The 13,384-nt window shown below is 38.4% G+C and overlaps 1 protein-coding gene across 2 annotated transcripts; it reads right to left on the bottom strand.

Annotated features, from left to right (window-relative positions):
- Nucleotides 1-667: 667 nt before the first annotated feature.
- Nucleotides 668-13,132, bottom strand: sdf4 (stromal cell derived factor 4). Of its 2 annotated transcripts, none has more exons than XM_034696028.1 (7): nt 12,861-13,132; nt 8,859-9,175; nt 5,278-5,414; nt 5,044-5,157; nt 4,766-4,924; nt 2,691-2,866; nt 668-2,143 (listed from the first exon to the last, which is right to left on the bottom strand). In XM_034696028.1, the coding sequence occupies exons 2-7, from the start codon at nt 9,167-9,169 to the stop codon at nt 1,967-1,969; spliced, it is 1,074 nt and encodes a 357-aa protein (XP_034551919.1). In that variant the 5' UTR covers nt 9,170-9,175; nt 12,861-13,132; the 3' UTR covers nt 668-1,966. The 2 variants fall into 2 exon arrangements, with proteins under 2 accessions (XP_034551919.1, XP_034551920.1); XM_034696029.1 differs by having other exon boundaries at nt 12,785-13,132.
- Nucleotides 13,133-13,384: the final 252 nt, after the last annotated feature.

The raw sequence follows: 13,384 nt of genomic DNA on the forward strand, positions 1-13,384 counted from the left end.
GGTTAGGGTTAGGGTTAGGATTAGGGTTAGGGTTAGGGTTATTATTAGGGTTAGGGTTATGATTAAGGTTAGGGTCATGATTAGGGTTAGGGTTATGATTAAGGTTAGGGTCATGATTAGGGTTACGGTTAGGGTTATGATTAGGGTTAGGGTTATGATTAGGGTTAGGGTCATGATTAGGGTTACGGTTAGGGTTATGATTAGGGTTAGGGTTATGATTAGGGTTAGGGTCATGATTAGGGTTACGGTTAGGGTTAGAGTTAGAGTTATGATTAAGGTTAGGGTTATGATTAGGGTTAGGATTAGGATTATGGTTAGGGTCTTCAAAGGTGTTAGGGTTATGATCATGATTAGGATGAGAGTTGATTAGGGTTAGTGTTATGAATATGGCAAGGGTTATGCTTAGGGTTGGAGTAGGGCTATGTTTAGCATTGGTGATTAGGTTATGCCCCCTGAAATTTAACATTGAAACAAAACAACCTGCTCAACATCTACAAGTGGGCTTTGTCAGCATTGAGCATGTTAAATTTAATGTAAAAACATTTCATATATTTCTTCTACTTACTTTTATCCCAATATTTGCTGTGCATTTTTTTATGTCCTTTCAAAAAATATTTGCCAAGTAGATGATCGATCAGCAGAGTTCAACACAGTCTTCAAACACAGGTACTATTTATAAGAAATATTTATTGTTTAGCAGTATATTTGCAATACATCATATAAAGCTGTGTAACATTCTGTCATCATAAATCTTATATTACAATCCAAACAGGGCGAGGACAGAGAAGCCTGCAGCAGGATCCAAAAACACACCACAGGTCTCTGAAACTGTCGACAAAAATAATCGTTGGTTCATGCATTTTCAACAAGATACAGGTGGATTTTTACAAATTAACCCAGTGCATTCAATAATTTAACCCAAAATATGACAGAGTGAACTGAGACACCACAACAAAGTCAGCCTCCTTATTTCAGTAGTGCTGAAATAAGCACAAACCTGTGTGATGATGAAAGATGCAGATGGTTCAAAATTCCTTCATCAAATAAATAATTATTCTCCACAATTTTACAAGAGCATGAACTAGATGTGCTTTTAGTCAATGACAACGTTTCAGGCTGACACGAGTGAAACTACTTCCAATTTCAAAGTTTATTACTGTTCGTGTTATCAGAGACACCTGTGCTTTTCCTTCAATATAACAATAAACGCATCATATATTAATCTCTCACCACATTTAAGCATTTATACTCCAAGTTATGATCATCTGCTACAAAGAGATTACTGTAAAAGTAAAAGCTATTTCTGTTATTATTATATTGTGTTTTTTTACAAAGTCAATACCCTGTTTGAAGTGAAAGGACGGATGTAACCTTTGATGGAATCGGACGCTACAAGTGACTAAATCCCCTTTTGAATTTGAGGGAGTTGAGTGGTATTTAAAACTTTGTTCATAGCTGAATGTTTTACAGTTCAGGGTTCTTCCTTTCAGCAGCACTGTATTTATTCTTCTCTGTTGGAGGCCTTAGTCTGTGACAATATTTACACTATACAGAAACACCAGCTACAAAACATTCTGCAGAACAAAAATCTCACCTAGCATGTGCAGTCTCTCTCACCACTGCAACTGGAACAAGTAGGCATGATTATATTCCTCATATACACACATTTCACAATTTAACACAAGAAAATTTAGGGGTGTCGTGGTGCCTTTGAAATCTTGGAAAGTCCAACATTTTAAAGTCCAATAAGTGGCACACACAAAGGCAGACCATGTTGATGTTGAACAGGCAGACGATCTGGGACTAAAAGGGAAAGGTGGAAGGGTGTAAATTTTAGTCAGCGGTGAAAGAGGCCGTTGAGGCTAGGCTTTTTAAACACAAGATTGCACACTAGATCATCCTATCACTGGGTTGCCCCTCTCAGGCTTGTCCCTGAAGCACATGTAGGACGTAGGGGGGGACTTCTTCAGAACTCCTCGTGAACATTTCTGGCGTAGTCCATGAGCTTGCTTCCCGTGAAGTATTCGCTGTATTTGAGGATCTCATCCAGCTCCAAGTTATGATTCTGGTTTTCATCTGCGACGGCGATCATCTGCTTGGCCTCATTCAAGGCGTTGTGCTCGTTCATTGGGTCCATGTACTCCTGTTGGCCAAGCCAGAGGAACACAGTTAAAATTAGTTTCATATAATGACTCTTCTTCATGACTATGTTGAAATATTCTCACAGTCAGGACTAACTGAGAACAAAACTTCAGACAAATTGAAGCTGCTGTGAAGATGTTTTGATTTTAGTTGATTCTGGCGCCCCCTGTGGACACAACCTTACTTTGCTGATTTTGTCATGTACATTTAAAGGTGGTGTTTTCTGACAAAATAAAAGAGTCAAATGTTTCACTCTATATTAAAAGTTTTGCTTAAAGTTAGTTTCTTTGCATGCTATAAATGGTTATGTCCGACACCCACCCAGCGGTGTCATTAGAGTGGCTTTAAAAATGGCAATAGAAACAGTCAGTCATTATGCTCGTCTGGTTTGCTTTTGAAGCTCATAAAGGAGGCATCAAAATCATTCTCTGTTTCATAACCAGATAAAAACTCCTCACAGGAGCTTTACATATAAAGTAAAATTGAATAAGTGGCTTTAGCAAGAAACCGTTACAGTATAACTTCAACATTTTGTTGTTTTTACTGACCTCCAGTTCCTCCATGGTAACGATGCCGTCACGGTCAGCATCAATGACTTCCTCGAACTCCTTCTTCCTCTCTCTCACCCAGTCATCATCGATGTCCTGAGCCTGCTGGTTCTCCACAGTGCCCACGGGAAGAGAGATGAACTCTGACAGTGTCAGTTTCTTATCACCATCCTGGTCTGCAAACAAAGAACAACAAACATTGAGGTTTTTTTACCCTGCATCTGTTAGAGACTTCACACAGAGCGGTTCTTTTATCAACATGGAGGAGCTGGAAGGTCAGGGATTCTTAGGATGTTTATTCTAGATACTAATCAGACTGTTGCCAATAAAACACAAGAAGTACTGATTATAACCAAATTGTTATGTTCCATTATGTTTTAATAATAATAATGTATTTTATTTATCACGCACTTTACATTTGGAGCAAATCTCAAAGTGCTACAGGGCATAATAAAAGGACAGTAAGAGTAAAAACAGGGTTAAAAACAAACAGTAAAATGCAGACACTTGTTAAAAACACTGTTGAAGGTCAGATAAAAACTATGGATAAAACCAGGGAAATAAAACTAGGGAAATGCCCTCTGAGCGTTTTTAGTCCCTTTTAAAAGATTCAGTGGTCTGTGGTGATCTCAGGTGGTCGGGGAGAGCATTCCACAATCACTGGGCAGCAGAGGAAAAAGCCCGGTCTCCCATGGTGCGAGGGCAGTGGAGGCGGTTGGTGCTGGTGGAGCGTTTTAATGGAAATCTAAGAGTCATGGCCTTTTGTCATGAAATGTGCAAATTAATCTGAAACAGATGTGATAAAAGTGTGATCTCATGTTTCAGGAAATATGTTGATGATGACCTGGTAGTTTAAAAAAATATTTTGCTGTATGTACAGGACATACAAGTGACATTTTGAGACTGTACTGTGAAGTTTTCATCTTTGACTTGTGTCTTAGAGTGGTGGAAAAAAGTTTTTCAGACACCCCAAATACTGCATTGAGAATCACTCATTTCTTTTACTGCAGTCACAGCCAGGTTTATTTATTTTTTGTTCAGTTTTGAACACATTCTCTGTTATTTGTTGACTTTGATACCGCGATGTTGAGAACTGACTTATTGAAACTGTCAAGAATTTAGCTCTGTTAGTTTTTCTTGTAAACAATAAACAAAAACAATATAATTTGTATTTTTTTTTATGTCTGTCTAATGCTTGAAACAAAAAAGATTTTTCCACAAATATTTCATGACAATATTTTAGATTGTGTAAAATTTTAAGGGTGTCTGAAAGCTTTTTTCCACCACTGTATGTTATTGTAAGCTCTTTATCTTTTATTCTGTAGCTATTTTAAGGCCTTTTAAGCAACTCCTCTTCAACACTTGAGCTCTGTGAGTCTGTTAGAAACATTTTGTGGTATTATCCAAAACTGTATAGATTCTATTCTTTACATTTTCCCTACAGATCACCTCACAGACTGCACTTTGTACTGACAAAAAGCTAACAGGCATCGACAGAGCTGTGTTGAGTACATACTGAGGGAGGATGAAGATGTTTGAATAACCCAGTAACTTTAAGCATGAAGCTATCTTCAGCATACCAAGTACTCAACAAGCCTCATAATCAATATGTTTCTGCTTGTGATGGATCATTCGTCTTGGTCATACAGCCTACAATTCCACCGTGTTTGGTTCATTCCCTCTGCTTTAATCAGCATGTTTAGAAGCAGAGAACAGCTGTGTTCAGATTAAAGCACTCAAAACTAACCACACACTAACCAAAAGTTCCATTCTACAGACATGATGTGTCACTGCTGAACAAAGTGGAGCATTTGGCAGCTGAGGAAACAGATTTCACTCTCAGGGCTGGTTGGGAACGCAAACAGAGATGACAGGAGAGTCAACACTGGACTTCAATTCATCCTGTGACTTTTATATTGCTTTATCTCTGCTGGATGTGTAAACAAGCTTCTGTTTGCCCACTCCCCTTATAGGGACGTAACATGTCAGTGTTGTGTTAACAGCTTCTTTCCTCTACCAACAAGTGGTCAAACCTAATGGTTAAGACGATGATGAGGTGAGCAAGATAACTGTACCTAAGTCTCGCACAATCTCCTTGACCATGTATTTGAGCATGCCTCTGCTGTGCTCAGGGTGAAGGAAGGAGAGGAACTCCTCCTCGTTCAGCAGCTGATCAGACGGAGGGTTGTCGGCCTGAAACCAGCGGTCCTTCAGGCTTTCTAAAACTTCCTGAGCTGCAATCACAAAGACAGTTCAACTCGGTTAACGACAGAGTCTCATGAAAAATCTGCAGCACATTATCTGGGATGTTCTTGAAATGACTGAGACATATTCCACATTGTTGTATACTTACTTTCCTCATCCAGCTTCAGGTCTTCATTATTCTTTATCTTCTCAGCTATTTCCTTTTCATTGAAACCTTTGCTGGCCAGGAATTTGACTCGGTATTCATCCCACGTCACATGACCTTCAGACAAAGCATGAATTGAAAAATGTGTTAATAAGTAGGGTCACTGTGTTGAAGCATTTCCCAAACAGGAAACTCTACAGCAGGTTATGAGAAAAGGGTATTTCTGTTCTCTCTCACCGTCGTGGTCCGGGTCAACAGCTCGGAAACTGTTCTTGTTCTCCACCATGGCCTCCTGGAAGTGCTCCTCGGTCTTCTCCATAATCCAGCGCTGCATCTCTTTGGCGCTTACACTCCTGTCCCGGTTGAAGTCGACTCTAAAAGAGGAAAAATTTGAAAGAGAAATAGTTTAGAATTGTTTTACAGGACATTCCTGCACTCTACCTGGCAGCGCTCTAAACTTCAGCGGTTTTGGAAGGGAGAATGTGTGATACTATCTCTAGCATTCATGATGAAATTCTTCCAATGGATCCACAGATTTGTTTGCAGGGGAACTTTGGTAATTTTAATTTTAAAGATAGTTATACTCTCAAACTTACAGAAATCGCTTTAAAATGGAAATCAAATGTTGACATTCCTATTGGACTCTTTGAAATCAATAAATGTGTTCTGCTAGAGAAAATAACTTTCTGCCAGAGAAATAGGAGTGAAATATTTTTTAAGATATGGCAACCCTATCTGGACTACATGGAGAGGCTGCCATCTCACATAATGGACTGTGCCATTGTGTAACGAAACTATGGGCCGCCGTTTGTATAGTTGTACACGCCAAAAATAACATTTATATCTATATTTATATTTATATTTAACATTTAGATTTATATTTAACATTAAGATTTATAGTTAGCATTTATATTTATATTTAACATTTAGATTTATATTTAACATTTGGATTTAACGTTGAACATTTATATTTAACACTTAGATTTAACGTTGAACATTTATATTTATATTTAACAATCAGATTTATATTCAGCATTTTATATTTATATTTAACATTCAGATTTATATTAAGCATTTATATTTATATTTAACATTCAGATTTATATTTAGCATTCAGATTTATATTTAACATTTAGATTTATATTTAACATTTAGATTTATATTTAACATTTGGATTTAACGTTGAACATTTAGATTTAACACTTAGATTTAACGTTGAACATTTAGATTTATATTTAACATTTATATTTATATTTAACGTTTAGATTTAATTTTAACATTTAGATTTAACGTTGAACATTTATATTTATATTTAACATTCAGATTTATATTCAGCATTTTATATTTATATTTAACATTTATATTTATATTTAACAATTTATATTTAACATTCAGATTTATATTTAACATTTATATTTGTATTTAACATTTATATTTATAATTTATATTTATATTTAACATCTATATTTATATTTAACATTTGGATTTAACGTTGAACATTTATATTTAACATTTAGAATTATATTTAACATTTATATTTATACATTTATATTTATATTTAACATTTAGAATTATATTTAACATTTATATTTATGTTTAACATTTGGATTTAACGTTGAACATTTATATTTAACACTTATATTTAACGTTGAACATTTATATTTATATTTAACATTTAGAATTATATTTAACATTTATATTTATACATTTATATTTATATTTAACATTTAGAATTATATTTAACATTTATATTTATATTTAACATTTGGATTTAACGTTGAACATTTATATTTATATTTAGCATTTGGATTTCACAATGATTTTTGCTGTTATTTATTATTATTTTTCCTGATGTTTGATGTTGAAGCTGGAGTCACGTGTGCTCATTGTTATTTGTAATGATGTCTGTTCGACATCAGCAAATATGTTAATGCAGCTAATATTTGTTCTAAAATCTCTACTTGTGTTTGTTTAACATTGTCTTAGGTTTACAGGATTTGTGTACTTTTTAAAAATCTAATCATATGTACATTGTTGAGGCCACTGTGCAAAAGGCGCTCATATATGTATATTTTACCATTACTGTATAATCCTGTGAAAGCCAATTAAAAAAAAGAAGATTAGTGAGATTTAAAAGAAGATTTTTAGCTAAAAAGATACATTTGTCAAATCAGGAAGAAGGATTGGTTTTAAATAACACACTGGCCGTATCTTCTGTCAAACCAACAACGAGGAAAATGCTGCTTAAACATTCTTAAAACATGCATACAAAGTTACAACATGCTACACCATTTCTAAGTACACAATGGGTCCCTGTTTCTCTACTTTGAGTTCTGCAGTAATGGATACTGTTCGGGGAACTTTACTGACACAAATTTAAAACTTTAACCTCAGTAATCTTTTTCATGCAGGTCTTACAGGGTAGTGCTTTCAGAGGGCAGAAGTGGTTAGCTTAACTAAGTTTATAAAATCAGGATACATCCTCCACCACAGGCTTCATTACATTCTCTTTCAACTTAACTTTTATCTCATTTTTGGTCTTAAGTTTTCGCATATCTGGTTTCTTCCTTCCACAAAGAGGAAAATGTTAACCAGTGAATAATTTTGAGCTCTCACAAAAGTCTTTTCACTTCTTATTCTGTGTTGTGCAATATCACCTTGCTGTGACACACCCAAGAGATAACAAAACTGAACACACCCTGAACTTCTCATAAAAGTGATAAACACAGTAATCAAAGTATGAGCTGGTATAAGGGCTCTTTTCTAGTCTGGTGTTCAAGTGCTTAGCATTTAAGATCTTGCACCAGAACTTGGTTTACCTGTTGCTGGGTTCTGAAAACCTGATCGGCAGCTACTACGACAAAGTGGTCTAGTTCAGGAATGCTGAAACTTGTCGCAGAGATTTAAAGGTGACATATCACGCTTTTTTCATCAATATATATTGATCTAAGAGGTCCCCAAAACATGTCTTTAAAGTTTATGCTCAAAAAAACACTTGGAAATCAGATTTTGGTCTGCCTGAAAAACCCTCTTCTTCAGCCCTGCTCAGAACACTCTGTTTTCTCTCTGACCACGCCCCCTCAGGCTGTCCAGCACGTTGATCTAATGTTTACATGTTGGCTGAATATACACGGCTGCTCACAGATCGCATTACTTCAACCCTCTGAATCTGATCCAGAATCTGATCCTGATGGAGAGGCGCCTGTAGCAGGACCTTTCTGAAGGATTGGTCACAGATTTAGTGTTTCTTGTTGTTTTATTTGTCAGTATGTAGACGTGTGTCTTGGTACACAGCTACAGCTACGACCTTTTTATTTACAGTCTATGGCTATGGCATGTAGCTATGTGGCTATGCTAACTAGCGCTAGCACTTTTCCATGAAAAATAAAAATCATCCACTAGATGTTCAAATCTGCAGACGTGGGGAGTAAAACCGACCTTTGTGTTTATTAAGACAGCCTACACCTAGCATGCCTCCCTCCTAAGCTCCTTGTTAGCACACATTTGTGCAGGGAATGAAAAACAGAGGAGGGGTTGAGTTGTATTTTGTACAGTCTATGGGCTGAACAAGCTCCGAGCTCTGACTCCGTGACAGACCGGATATTGTTGTGACGTAACAAAAACACTGAAGTCTGAAACGGCTCGTTTCACACACATTTACAGAAAGGTGGAGAAATCAGAACAGGGGCAGAATGGATTCTTTTCATTCTCGGGGGGTTTGTAGACATGCCAGGGACACATATTTCAGGTAGAGAACCATTAAAAAGTCCATTTTGCATGATATGTCACCTTTAAAATAACAAAAGTGTGAGTCTTACTTTGAGAAAATCTCAATAAGCTTCTTCCTGTTCCGTCGCGGCTCCGAGTCTTCATCGAACTCCTCCATCTCTTTACCCAGGAACACCTCCTGGTGGAAGTCCTTGTTGAGGTGGCCATCCATCTCCATCTTCACCCCGTTCAGGTGGTCCGGAGGAAGGATCTCGTTGTCATCCTTGGTTGCTGGAACTTTGTCTTTGACGGCGGACATGTTGGCTGGCCGTGCTCGAACATCCATAGTGTGGAGCAGGATACAGCAAAGCAGGGTCACAGGAAGGCAGTTTCTGTGCCAGAGTGTTCTCCAAACAGCCATGATTGCCTGGAGAAATGAGAACAAATAAGACTTTATTTCCTGTCATCATTGATTTGTTTTTATTGTTTGCATGTTTTGCATATTTCTTTGCACCCTGGCCTAGTTCACCCTATCGCTGCTTTCTATAAATATTGCTCTCCATTACACTCACTCTTCAGCCTTGTTTTAAGATTAAATATTATGTCCCATGTCCTTCAGATGTGACACAAACATCAGCTGAGTTTTGCTCTTCCTAGGTTCATGAACTCAGCCTCTGTGATTCATGATGATCCACATTCCTGACCTCAAAGTGGTCTAATCAGATGCCACTGATGATGGTCACCTTTACAGTCAGAACCGCCCTAACTTAATAAGATATGTGAAAGTGTGAGCAGAGGTTTGAGAGGCCAAGTGTAGATTATAGGGATGTAAGGATATACCGCAAATCGGTAAAAAATCGATACCACTAAAGGCTGATTTATACTTCTGCTTCTCCCCTACGCAGCAGGGGCTGACGCGGACATGAGCCCCACATACTTGTGCGTCGGTGTGTCTGTGTCGCGCAGCAATTCTCCGCCGAAACGCCTGAGTTTCAGAGCGTGTTATGTTAATCTACAGCTGATACATGTTGCTGTTTATCATACAGACATGATTACATGAAGAATAGAGAGGAGGAGATGAAATACACGGCCGATGTGTGACCGATGTCCGGGATCCCGGAAGTGTTGTAAATGCGGGAAAGACAAAGCCGCCGAGCGGACCAATCACAGAGCTTGCGGTCCGCGTCGACTCTACGGGGAGTTACATACGTGCGTAGGCCACGGCGTAGGTATGGGAGCTACGCGGACCCCCGGCGTAGGGTACGCCGTTGATTCAACGCAGAAGTATAAATCAGCCTTAAGGCTGATTTATACTTCTGCGTCTCCCCTACGCAGCAGGGGCTGATGCGGACTTGAGCCCCACATACTTGTGCGTCGGTGTGTCTGTGTCGCGCAGCAATTCTCTGCCGAAACACTAGAGGGCAGTGCGGTCTCTCTGATAGCCGGTCGACTGCTTCCTGCCCCGCTACGATCTCCGTTTACTTTTCCACAGAGATTCAGAGTGTGTTCTGTTAATCTACAGCTGATACATGTTGCTGTTTATCATACAGACATGATTACATGAAGAATAGAGAGGAGGAGATGAAATACACGGCCGATGTGCGGCCGATGTGCGGCCGATGTGCGGCCGATGTGCGGCCGATGTGCGGCCGATGTGCGGCCGATGTGCGGCCGATGTGCGGCCGATGTGCGGCCGATGTGCGGGATCCCGGAAGTGTTGTAAATGCGGGAAAGACAAAGCCGCCGAGCGGACCAATCACAGAGCTTGCGGTCCGCGTCGGCTCTACGGGGAGTTACATTTTGGAGGAGGTGCACGTCAGCTACGTGCGTAGGCCACGGCATAGGTACGGGAGCTACGTGGACCCCCGACGTAGGGTACGCCGTTGATTCAACGCAGAAGTATAAATCAGCCTTAAGGGTGGATTTAAATCGATTCAACATAATTTGTATTGGGAGTCTAAAATATGTTTCTGTTCAGTTCTCCTGTTGCAGTAAATCCACATGTTGAAGTGTGAGTTTTCACATATGACCATGCGTCCACAGAGATTAGTCATAAGCCTGCTCCTCACGTTAATATTCAGCGTGTTTAACATTTTGAACACCTCAATACGATCTGTAGCTGATTAATATTGTCAGTTTTATACATCGTGTAGTGAATGAAAATTTGATTTAGGGGGAAATATCACATTTGGCATTATTTTTGACATGGAAAACATTTACATTTTTTCAATGATTAAACGATAATTGATCGTTAACATTTCCAAAGATCGATCACGGAAAATACTTGATATTTACATCCCTAATTTAAAGAGATTTACCTTATTTGTTTTAATATTTAATACTTTCATTTGGGAATCGTTCACTTTCCATTTCTCTATAATTCTGAAATTTTCCAACAAGGTATTTTTGTGCTGTCATTTTTAGTTTTTTTTGCACTGTGCTGAAAAAAAGTGTGCAGTGGTTTTATTTGAGTTACAACACACCTTAAAAATAAAAAAAGGATTACTTTGTTTACCAAGAAATAGAAGAGAAAAAAATACATATTTCAACTGTCCATATCTGAGAATTGAAATAAAGTAATAGTTATTTCAACTTTGAGTTCAATCCAGTTTTCTGGAACACGCCCACTGGAAATTCCCCTTCACGTCGACCTCATAACTAACACTAGTTTGTGCAGGACCCACAAAGTATTACATCATTTAAAATAAAAACACCTTAAGTTAACAAAACATGGAGGAATAAAAACATGTGGGCATTAAGAGACCAGATACAGTGGATAGCAAAAGTCTACACACCCCTGTTAAAATGCCAGGTTTTGTGATGTGAGAAAATGAAACCAAGATAAATCATGTCAGAACTTTTTCAACCTGTAATGTGACCGATCACATGAACAATTCAGAAGAATTTTAATGAAGAGTAGGAGAGATGTTGTCACATGTAGTCCCTGCAGCTCCTTTAATGTTGCTGTAGGCCTCTTGGAAGCCTCCCTGACCAGTTTTCTTCTCATCTTTTCATCAGTTTTGGAGGGATGTCCAGTTCTCTGAATGTCACTGTTGTTCCATATTTTCTCCTCTTGATGATGACTGTCTTTACTGTGGTCCATTGTATATCTAATGCCTTGGTTATGCATTTGTACCCTTCTCCTGACTGATACCTTTCAACAATGAGATCCCTCTGCTGCTTTGGAAGCTCTCTGTGGACCAGGGCTTTTGCTGCAAGGTGCAACTACGGAAATGTGATGAAAATCCTCCTAGAACAGCTGATCTTTATTTGGATTAATTTAAATTATGACTGACTACTATTTGTCATGAGTTTGAATGTGATTGGTTGATTCTGAACACAGCCACATCCCCAGTTATAAGAGGGTGTGTACACTTATGCAACCACATTATTTTAGTTTCTTATTATTTATTCTTCCCCCTAAAGGATTTCTTTTTTTTTCCCAATTAAATTATGCACATTATAGGTCAGATTAAAGGTGGAAAAACTTCTGACATGATTTATCTTGGTCTCATTATTTTACATCACAAAACCTGGCATTTTAACAGGGTTGTGTAGACTTTTGCTACCCACTGTATTTGGAGCTCTGTTCCTTTCAGATACACTGAATGGTGCGTTCAAGCTCTTGAGATGTTGAGAGTTCAAAGGTCATTTTAACAACATAAATAAAACAGCCAGTTGTAACAGAGCCATGTTTCCATAGAGTTGTTCGTGTTACAGAATATTTTAACAGGATACATTAGCTATCAAGCCTTAACATCTTCCTCTCAGTTATTTATGTTCACATTATACACTTTTAAGCTAGTTCAATGGCTGAATTACGAGTTTAAAGGGGATTTGAATGCGACTCAAAGTTTTAACCAGTATATTATATTATTATAATTGTATTTATTTCTATACAGTCTATGTTTTTAACCACATCACCTCAGTCAAATAACATGATGCTGTGCTAGCTGAGATGCTAACACCAGGAACAATGCAATAAAACATCACATGTTATCTAATATTCGATATATAAGCAGTAAAAGAGACAAACCTGCCAGGTATGAAGTCACTAAGTGGAAGTTCAAACCACTTGGGTAATAAGAGTTGGCTAGCTGCAGTGTACGTACCAGCTAGCTTCTGTTAGCTGGTCTCCCTGGTATAAAAACACCTGCGTTGGTTCCAGTCGAGGAGAGCTGTCAGAATCCAGTTCCTGTACACGTGGCTCCTCCACAACACTCCCACTGTGAGCTGTGGGACGGCTCAGGGTAAAAACACAGCACGACAAGGGAAGGCTTTTAAGTCGCTGACGATGTTCCAATAAACCTCACTTCAATCCAGGAATCAGGTTCTGTCCAACTGGTTCCTGGCTCAACGCTACTGACAAGCTCCGGAAGCTTACAAATATGACATCCGGTTAAGACTTTCAAAATAAAACAAAAGTGTTTTGACTCCAGATGTTGACTGGAATTTGTTAGGGGCCAAAAAGAAGGAAAACAATGAGTTAGATTTGATAGGTGACCTACAAAGCCATTAACGCTGTTGTTAGTCACAGATTAAACATCTGTTCAGAGCAGTGGTGGAGCCAGGGGGTGGCCAGGGGTGGCCAGGGGTGGCCAGGGGTGGCCATGGCCACCTCTGAAAACTGATTGGC

This window comes from Notolabrus celidotus, chromosome 11 (assembly GCF_009762535.1).
Source record: "Notolabrus celidotus isolate fNotCel1 chromosome 11, fNotCel1.pri, whole genome shotgun sequence".
NCBI classification, from domain to species: Eukaryota; Metazoa; Chordata; class Actinopteri; order Labriformes; family Labridae; genus Notolabrus; species Notolabrus celidotus.

What these genes read in the sequence shown, in the direction of transcription:
- sdf4 (XM_034696028.1), bottom strand. Translation starts at nt 9,169, where the DNA reads ATGGCTGTTTGGAGAACACTCTGGCACAGAAACTGCCTTCCTGTGACC. An exon ending in TGTTGACCCGGACCACGACG is followed by an intron (nt 5,158 to 5,277) that starts GTGAGAGAGAAC and finishes CTTTGTCTGAAG; the next exon opens with GTCATGTGACGTGGGATGAA. An exon ending in TTACCATGGAGGAACTGGAG is followed by an intron (nt 2,144 to 2,690) that starts GTCAGTAAAAAC and finishes CTTGGCCAACAG; the next exon opens with GAGTACATGGACCCAATGAA.